The sequence below is a fragment of the Rhododendron vialii genome, chromosome 12a (genome assembly GCF_030253575.1).
Source record: "Rhododendron vialii isolate Sample 1 chromosome 12a, ASM3025357v1".
Taxonomy (NCBI): Eukaryota; Viridiplantae; Streptophyta; class Magnoliopsida; order Ericales; family Ericaceae; genus Rhododendron; species Rhododendron vialii.
In genome coordinates, this window is record NC_080568.1 from 30,023,062 (window position 1) to 30,032,500 (window position 9,439).

At 38.1% G+C, this 9,439-nt stretch overlaps 2 protein-coding genes across 3 annotated transcripts; one reads left to right on the forward strand and one right to left on the reverse strand.

Annotated features, from left to right (window-relative positions):
- Window positions 1-736: 736 nt before the first annotated feature.
- LOC131310987 (uncharacterized) lies at window positions 737-6,381 on the forward strand. 2 transcript variants are annotated; one of them, XM_058338286.1, is made up of 10 exons: window positions 737-894; window positions 2,140-2,165; window positions 2,313-2,428; window positions 2,534-2,743; window positions 3,759-3,887; window positions 3,984-4,041; window positions 4,138-4,211; window positions 4,693-4,781; window positions 4,861-4,933; window positions 5,811-6,381. In XM_058338286.1, exons 3-9 carry the CDS (start codon window positions 2,333-2,335, stop codon window positions 4,928-4,930), a joined length of 726 nt encoding a protein of 241 aa, XP_058194269.1. In that variant the 5' UTR covers window positions 737-894; window positions 2,140-2,165; window positions 2,313-2,332; the 3' UTR covers window positions 4,931-4,933; window positions 5,811-6,381. The 2 variants fall into 2 exon arrangements, with proteins under 2 accessions (XP_058194269.1, XP_058194268.1); XM_058338285.1 differs by having other exon boundaries at window positions 2,344-2,428.
- A 15-nt stretch (window positions 6,382-6,396) lies between these two features.
- Window positions 6,397-8,865, reverse strand: LOC131310986 (uncharacterized). The gene is made up of 2 exons (XM_058338283.1): window positions 7,973-8,865; window positions 6,397-7,358 (listed from the first exon to the last, which is right to left on the reverse strand). The coding sequence occupies exons 1-2, from the start codon at window positions 8,770-8,772 to the stop codon at window positions 6,731-6,733; spliced, it is 1,428 nt and encodes a 475-aa protein (XP_058194266.1). The 5' UTR covers window positions 8,773-8,865; the 3' UTR covers window positions 6,397-6,730.
- Between the last annotated feature and the right edge of the window lie 574 nt (window positions 8,866-9,439).

The following is a 9,439-nucleotide window of genomic DNA, read 5'->3' on the forward strand; positions in this document are numbered from 1 at the left end:
AGTTAATTACCAAATTATATATGTATTTTCAACAGTTAGTTACTGAAATATATATATGTTTTCGACAGTTAGTTACCAAAGTATATACCAAAAGGGTAAGTAGGACATTTTGCATTATGGGCTCATGTTGTAATTATTTGAAAATTTTTAATGGACTAATGGAGAAAATAATAAGTTGCGAATAGTCGCCCTGTATATAAATTTTCCACGAATGATTAATTACAAATCTAGGCCTGCAAGCAAGAAAGAATGACGTAAACTAGAGTAACAAGCTCCACAGATAATTTTTAAAAGATAAAAAAAGTCATGCCTTTTCAACCTCATTTTGAAAGCTAAACTGCCTAAACAAGCTTCGGAAATCATTCAAGCATAGTGGTTTTTTTTTAACATAACAAAGCGATTGATCCTGATTGGCATCTCGCGATTAGAATTTAAAAAATGCTAGGAACACAATATCAAATACAACGTCTCTCATATACATGTGGATCACATACGTAATAGTATGTGCAGGCCTCATATGTATGTGAGAGATTGTATTTGATATTATGCATGTAACACTTTTATTAGAATTTTAACATGGTGAATAAGAGAAGCCTGGTTCTTTTATGATGTCTACTTTGAGGCCATTGCAACGATGAAAGAGTTGTGAGAAAGGGCAATTCAGCAATTTACCGGAGTATGAGAAACTTTTGCGAAGGTTAACGCAAAAACAAGGGTGCAAATGCAAAAACAAGTTCTAGAGTCCAGGCTGCTTGTGTACTAGCGTTCGTATCGAGAGGAAGAGAGAGAGAGAGAGAGAGAGAGATGGTAAAATGGCTTCTCTTTCTGATGCTTTCCCTGCAAGGGACGATTGGAGTCTTCTCAACTTCTTCACATCTGACACAGGAAAATCAGGTCGCTCTTTCTATGTACTTATGTGTGTTATTGTATGTACGTATCCGTATTCATTCTTATACTATTATCGTTGCTTTTTGTCTTAATTAACTTTTCAAAATACAAGTCTACTGAAGGATAAAATGAAATGGGTGATGGGTATTATCACTTATCAAGTGAATTAGAGATGGGATTTGTAAAGAATTGAAATTTAGTTCGTAATGCCTACAAGTGTGCTACCCAGTGAAATATGAAGTACCCCCTCCGTTCCCATTTGTTGGTCCATTTAAGGGAATTGAAGAAACATCATCTTTGCAATTGCCATATTTTGATTTTCTCTCGTTACCAATTAAGTTTTTAAGAACATCATTACTTCTGTGCTCTGAAAATCATTTTGGAACAACAAAAGGTGCCAAAAAAGACCAATGACGGAGTCTACTGATTTATTTTGAGATTTCTCAACCCATAATCTTATTTACTGTTTGTTTGCTAAGAAAACTGGGAAAATTAGTGGAAAGTAGATGTAGAATTCTGTACTTTGCGGTCATGCTTGATTGAAGGAACTAATATCGATGGAATAAGTAATCCCACCGGATAGGAAGGAGATTGTCATTACCCCATCCTAAAGTATCGTATCTTATATTTTGGAGGATCAGTTGTCCAAGGGCAAGGGATATGTAATTGGAGTCCGCTGCCAGACTCCAACAAGATTTGTAGTCCAATCCATCTTCAGCCAATTAAATGAGAGCGATTGATCCAATATAAAATATGAAATATTTTTAGGCCTTAGAAATGTTTTTGCCATGCAAATGAGGAATTAGCTCTCACTCAGTCGAGCATGTGGTTTAATTTTTCCTAGCTTTTGAGCCGCACCCATGTGGTTTAATTAGCTCTCACTCAGTCACTTGTCCCCTGGAATAGGATTCCTGACTTCAACGTTCTCCTAGTCTTTCAATCTTTTTGCAAATCTTTTCAATATAGATAATGTCTAATTTAGTTGTAAACTTCCCTTGTTGGTCTTCGACTCTTCGCTTTTTGGTGAACCTTTTCATCCACCACGGTCCTTTTCTTAATCTTGGCTGTATCTATGTTGACTGATGTCCATGATTTGTGGTTATTAACTTATTAAGGATCAGATAATGACACCCTGACTCCCCGAGTGACAGAAAACACTCGGGTGTCAATATGTGAACATTGCACCTAGTATATGAAGTATGAAGTATTTTGTTGTTTTAACCTGATAAAGACAAGTTGCTTTTGCTGCAGGACACAGAGGAGTACGCCGCTGAAAGGTAAATTACCATCCTTGGATTAGAGTCATTAGACTAACATCTTATGGTCACCATATTGCTTATGAATAAGGTTTACTCCTAGCTGCTAGAAATCGGCACATTCATACTTGATTATGCTGTCTATTATATCAGTCTTCCTAAATGTAGGCAACTGATCTAGCTAAAAAATGGTATTTAGAACACTTAAGCAGGAAGACCAGCATACTCATGAAGTTCATTGTTCTAGAGAAAGAAGTAGAGCAGCTTGGGAAATTATTGAGGAGGTACTATAAAATAAAGAGATTTTTCCTTAAAATGTAGTGCTTCGTGAATTGGCTTGTTTTGATTAATTAACATCGAGAACGGCTACGTTTACATTTTCATTGCAGTATTTGATGCCTTTTGTCGAACAAGAAAAGTATCAGATCTCGAGGAAGTGTGGACTTCATCCTGAGAATGATATCTTTAGAGATCAAGAGGAGAACAAGATCCATGTGGATATTAATGAATGGCGGTGTGGATACTGTAGGAAAATCTTCAGAGGAGAGAAATTTCTTGATCAACATTTTGACAACAGACACTACAATCTCCTAAATGTTGTATGTGGACCCTGTTTCCTTGTCCTTGTTGATCATACTAAATACTTTTTTTTTTAGTTGCAGCTCGTTCACTTTGTTATGTTATGAGGGAGCACTTCTCGTCTTCTACCGTATTGTTTCATTCTTTTTGTTGTTGTTTTGTAGTTTGTTTTATTATAAGAGGCACTCACACTTTTAAGAAGGTTTTGTGTCCTGCCAGAGACTGTGTTGGACACAGACACGATACAGCTCATGGGACACTCCCTCATCCTGTTAGTCCCTCATCATACGAACAATATGTTTATAGAAAGGTCGCACTAGATTTTGTGTTTTGTTTCTTCATAAGTTAGACGACGTGTGTGACTTAAGATGTATGAATGTGTGGAATTATATTCTCTTGGTAGTTAGTTTTGAAGGAATTTGGGGGTGGTATTTAAGTTATGAAATAGATTATTTTTTAAGTTTCATTGTAATGATGTTGCACTTTTATATTTATTTTCAAAATTCCATAAACCCAACTGTGAGATATATTACTTACCCATAGCACATCATGTGCTGCATTTGTGGAATCTTCATGTTTGCATGTCTGTGTCATTTCCGAGTTTTGTTGCCTATCAAAACAGAATGAATATACCTTCCTAATCATGAAAAACGATTAGTCATTGTTTTTCATAGTTATGTGTTTCAATGTTTTGTGTAAAAAAGTGCATTTATCATGTACATGGGATTTTTCCCTTAACACAAAGTCTCGTTCCTGATTGAACAATCATATAAAGAGTCTCGTTACATAGCTGGAAGCCTGGAATGTTGTTTCTTTATGTAAATAGCTGGAATGTTGTTTCTTTAGGGGAGCCAAAAAAATTGCTCTGTGTCTTAATATGAAGCATCTCCTTTACCATACCATTCTCATTACATGTTCCTGTAACCTTTGACACTGTGGGCTTCTTTTTTCTAATTGGTTTATTGCTTATGGGGATATTACGTAAACTCTAATGAACTTTGCTTCTGCCAAGTAATGAATTATAAATGGATTCAGAGTGAAAGCAAGTGCTTAGCAGATTTATGTGGGGCATTGCATTGCGACTTTACAATGGATTCTTATTCAAAGTTTCGTAAAACCAAATGCAATCCTGCAGCAGCTGCAAGAAATCACCACTTGTGCGAGGTTTTTTTTTTTGAACAATTTTTGTGTTTAATATTAATCCAATTTTTTGATTTTTTTTTTTTTTGTGTGTACTCATATCAAGTGTTCTCGTTGCAGAGTCTTGCTGATAGTTGTTTTCCTGTTGGTCAGAGTCCATCAGCAAATCGTCTTCATGGTATTATTTATGTTTCACGAAAAAATGCTATGATCTTTCTTTCTTTTCCTTTTTCTAGTGGTTACCTACACTAAGTCTTTATGATTGTATTGGTAGAATTATTCCTGCGGCAATTCTGTGATGCGCACACTTGCTCAGGAGGAAGAAAACCTTTTCCAAGGGGTAAAAAGGTAAATGCTGGTCTTAATTAGTTTGTATGCTGTTGTTAAAGCTTTAAATAGATTCAAGATACATTAATTTACTTCTGTGAATACAAGGATATTTTTCAGTTTATCTGCGACTCTGCCTAAACGGAAAGCTTTTTACCCCTGCACATGGGGTTGTAATATGCTTTGCAACTTGGAAATTTAAGCTATCTTATCTTTTTGAGCATATAAAAAAATAATGATCGAATGAGTACAATTTTGTTGTCAAAGATCCAAAACTGTATTTTGACGCCAAATGGAAGAATCTGTACTTTTTTCCACTCCAGAGGAATTTGTACTTTGAGATTACCGAGAATTTTGGGACATACTTGTCTCATAATCACTACTACAGCAAGTCTGTTTCTTGATTTTTGGTTTATCTCTTACTTGTTTCGCTTCAGTTGGTTAGTTTAGTTTGGTCTTTACTTCCACTCACGACTTTTGTTGAATCGTTTACTCTTTGCAGAAGCATACAAGCATTTTCTACTTGGCTATTTCAATATTGACCCTGATGCTGCTCCCAATCTTCTATCTAATTGTTTATTTGCACCAAAGGTGCCATTCTAGCCTCTTAAATTACAGCATCTTCCATGATTCAGAATGAAGTAATAGTGATTTTCACTGGTGCATGCAGAGAAACAAGAAAAGGAACCCAAGAGTTGAAGCGCGTCGCACAACTTGGACGAAAATCGAAGCCGTCATAGTTGGTAAACTTAAAATTTACCTAAAGAATTGCTTACATAGGCTGCCAGAATTCATGAAATGTGCAGTGAGCTTTACTAACTGAATTTAGCTTTAAGGAGTGACTCCCTTGGTCGTAAGAATTGGTTATTTGACCATCACGCCGTATTTACCATCCACTAGGCAGTTCTTTTCATCCTTTTTGGGGGTGGTTAATTTTGCTCTTTGTTGTTTCTATTATCTATTTATCTGTGTCTGCTCTATCTATCAGGGTATAAATGTAGCACGGACACGGGATGCGAGATTTCTTGAAAAATAGGAATATAGACATGGCAAAAATAAATCAATAAATAAATAATGTTTATGTTGAACCAATGGAAACATAGTTGTACGTAGGAAGCATGAAGCATCAATATGTACAAACAAGCATCACATATACGTCATATTCAACTTTTGACCCAAAATATTTAAAGTAGTACTCATTTACCCCAAAAAATATTTCCATGTGTCCCCCTCATGTCCCCGCTGTGTCCCTCTCCTGTGCCCCCGTGTCTCCATTGTGTCCCCTCGGAAAAAAAAATTAAACTTAATGGACACACCACATGGCATGTCCTACACGTTTTTACCATGTCCCCGGAGTGTCCCCATGTCACTGCATGTCGGACACGGATACAGTGGCCTATTGGAGTTTTGGTGCTTCATAGGTGGTATATCTGTTGTAGGACTGCAACAACTAATGTCGTTTTGTTGAGTGAGAACTAGAGCAGTGCACTTTTGCGTCAGCTAAAGTCATTTTTGTTCAATATTTTATATTTGGCCCCAAAAATATAGGAGTAAATGAAAAAACTTGGTGAATTCAATGAATTCTGGTTCTAGTAGTTGAATTGATTTCTGTAATTGCAGTTTACGTAAAGGTCAGAGTGCAAATGAATTCAGTGTGTTATGGCACCATTTTTCTTTCTCTGTAAGTCAAGCCATTGGAATTGCCAATTTGGAGAGACAAGGGGATGGTGACAGAATCTGACTGAAGATTTTGTGTGCCGATTGAATGCCTCCAACACATTCCCTCGTGAAACTGGATTCACTGGAAGCCTCTCCGGTCAGGAGATCTGCATGGAAACTTTGATCGCATCTTTCCCAAGAGGTGACATACCGGCGTCTCAAAATTATCAGTTTTGTTATTAGAAGGAAAAAACTTGTAAAACGCAACAAGCATATGTTGTTTCCTACATGAAGTTGTGATTTGGACCTTAAGAGCCGTCGAATGGAGTTTTTTCCTCTCCTCAGCTCTCTTTTGTCATGAGCCTAGTTACATAGTTCATAATGATTCATCCCAAATGGTTGTGCCCAACCCCAACCATGGTTCTGCCTCTCAACTGGCTCTAATGTTGACTATTTGTGATGAACATTGATTTGTACTATATAATGTAGCAAAATCACAACTGGTGAATATTGGCGGTGTTCAGTTGGCCAAGTAGCATAGTTGCACTGCATTATTGCCTAAATTTCAATGTTAGGCAAACCAAAACATTTTCATTTTTCATGTTACAATCTTATGAAGAAAAGTCTCATCCAATGTCAAGAATAATCACACTTCAAGATTGTTACTTCACAACTAAAACAACGCTGTTAGCATTGCAGTGTCTTTTGTTGTCGCTATTGTTCTTCCATCACTTGTGTGATGATGATCTTCATATTCCCCATCTTCTTGCTGTTGGGACACTAAATTTTTATCACATTGGTGTAATACCTCAGACATGGCTCAAAAACTTCTAATCGCTTCCATAAAGCTTCAAATTTGGACAAATACCTACATTTTTGGTTCAAGGAGCTATGACTCTGAATGCAAGGGTTATCAACTCATTAGATAGAAGGAAACCATCTGGATCACTTAGCCTAATAAAGGCCACTGTATCTTCTAGCTCATGCCCGTCAGATACCAAGGAGCAGAACTGTTCCTTCGTCACAGCCCTTCTATGCCTATCCAAACAAACCACATGCCCACTTTCCACATAGGGACTATAGGCCTTGCAAAGAGAATGAACAAGAGAGCTACCAAATGTCTCTTTGAATGATTTCAAGTCCAAACCTCTGGCAGTTCTAAAAGATAGCATCACAGATTCCATGGCCATGTCCTTGGCATCAGAACAACTAGCCTCTCGGTAATCCACAATCCCATCCTCCAAATTTTGCACATAACCCACGTACTCTTTCATTTTCTTTGGCCTTGAAAATCTTACACCATCAAGGAAACTGGCTGAGCCAAGGCCAAATCCATAGAAAGGTTTGCTCTGCCAGTAGGTGAGGTTGTGCTTGCACTCGAAACTACTCTTGGAGTAACTGCTGATTTCGTAGTGGTTGTAACCTGCATTTGAGAGCATACTGGAAGCCAGTTTATAGAAGTCTGCTGATTGGTTATCAGAAGGCAGAGGGAACTCTCCTGGTGTGTACCTGTAAATGTACAAGTAAAAGCAGGGTTGTCAGACAAACCAAGCTACTCGAAAAACTTGTTCAAAATCAGATCATTATCCAAACAAGGCCAGCTTTGAAACATTTTGTTTACTATATACACAAGCCCAACTTAAAAAGTATCTTAAAGCTTATTTATAGTTTAAGCTTGGCTCAAATTCGCATTGGTAAGCTTATAATATGAGGAAGAAGAACGGAGCTACTCAAACAAAGCTTAATTGAAACTTGTTTTAAATGGGTTCAAATGATAAATAAGCCAAGCTAGAACACATTTTGAATCACTTTAAGTTTTAAGAAAAAGTTGACTATCTATTACTTGGCTCGTTTAGAGCACCTCCATAATTTGCAAAGCACTTTCCATTGCCGTAATTTGGCTACAGATCAACAAAAGCCAAGCTCCATGGGTTATCTCTACTTTTCCAAAATTTGGCAAAGCTATTTGTCGTGCCAAGTTAGCATGAAGTTTGGCAGTCCATACTTTTTACAGAGGTAAATAATCATTGTCATTGACTCATTCATATGATGCTCTTACAGCCCCAAGTGCAATTGTTTCAAATGAACACTTCTTTGACAGGTAAAACTACCTCTCAACTTACAGGATTCCAAATTTGGTGCCCTGTTCCACTTGCAAATCATAGACAGACACATGAGCAGGCCGAGCTTCGATCGCGAGCATCAAACTCTCCTCCCACATCTCTGATGTTTGGTGAGGCAGAGAGGATATGAGGTCCATACTCCAATTCTCAACCCCACATGACCCAACAATCTCAATTGCCTCATGAACCTCCTTTACGCAATGAGCTCTCCCACAAGCCTTGAGCAACTCATCTTGAAACGCCTGAACTCCCAAAGACACCCTATTCACACCCAACTCCATCAACTCCTTCATTTTCTTTGCATCAAATGTCCCAGGGTCCATTTCCATGGATATCTCAGCATCCGAACGCAACCCAAATTTTGAACCCAATGTGCCAAGGACCGATGAAACAAGCCTTGGAGGGACCAGCGAAGGCGTACCCCCTCCAAAAAAGACCGTTTGAAGAGGTGGGTTGTTGGATTCTGATTGTGTGGCTTGGATTTCTCTGCATAGGAGTTGGATATAGTTGAGGATTCGGGGGTCGTCTTTGTCATCGGTATCGGTTGGAGAGGAGCCGAGAGCGACGATGGGGAAGTCGCAGTAGTGGCAGCGTTTTCGGCAGAAAGGGAGGTGGAGGTAAGCTGAGGTTGGAGGGTGTTTGTGGGTTGGGTTTGCGGTGGTGGTGGTGGTGGGTGAGGCATTTTGTCGAACAGTTGGTGGGGTTTGGGCTAGTGCATTGGAGATTGCGCTAGATAGCTTCGAAGGTCTGGATTGGGCGGGAATGGTGTGTAAAATTGGAGTAAAAGTCGATTTCAGCATGGTTGATGGTGATGATAATAAGGAAGATGAGAGAGAGAGAGAGAGAGAGAGAGAGGGAGGGGGGATTAAATATGGTGGAATTTCAGGGGAATGAGATACAGTAGGTTATGTTGGTCGGACTTACGATGTTAACAAACTAAGAGCATCCGCAATGGGAATAATCAAAATCGATAATCAAAATGTGTCACGTCAGCATTTGATTATCCATTTAGTTCATAATCAAACCTAACAAACTTGATCTCCACGTTGGTTATTTTTATATCCCTATAAAAAAATCCCCCACAATACACAATGCACCTATGTCCAATTGCAAACGAGTTTCAATCACACACCCGACCACACCAAATTATTCGTCTCGATGAGACGATTCTAATGTGAGGTGTTTTTTTATTTTTTTAGTTATGAATTTGGTTATTGGGTTTGGTTATTGAGTTTTGGTTATTGGTAAAAGTTGTTAAGTTTGGTTATTCAAATGTCAAAATTTGATGAGTTGCTAAGAGGTTGCTAAGTTTGGTTATTACAATGTGAGTATTTTTTTTGAGCAAACATTGCTAACTTTAACAACCTTTTGATTTTGATTATTACATTGTGGAATCTTCTGAGCCTGACGCTTCGTGGATTCACTTCCTTGCCAGGGGCATGGGGTTACAAGAGAAAAACTACTTTC

Excerpts from the sequence above, each read along its gene's own strand:
- LOC131310987 (XM_058338285.1), top strand. The coding sequence starts at position 805 with ATGGTAAAATGGCTTCTCTTTCTGATGCTTTCCCTGCAAGGGACGATT. Across the intron at positions 2,166-2,343 it reads GAGGAGTACGCCGCTGAAAG|AACACTTAAGCAGGAAGACC; the intron begins GTAAATTACCAT and ends AATGGTATTTAG. Across the intron at positions 4,042-4,137 it reads ATCAGCAAATCGTCTTCATG|AATTATTCCTGCGGCAATTC; the intron begins GTATTATTTATG and ends TTGTATTGGTAG.
- LOC131310986 (XM_058338283.1), bottom strand. The coding sequence starts at position 8,772 with ATGCTGAAATCGACTTTTACTCCAATTTTACACACCATTCCCGCCCAA. Across the intron at positions 7,359-7,972 it reads GGCACCAAATTTGGAATCCT|GTACACACCAGGAGAGTTCC; the intron begins GTAAGTTGAGAG and ends GTACATTTACAG.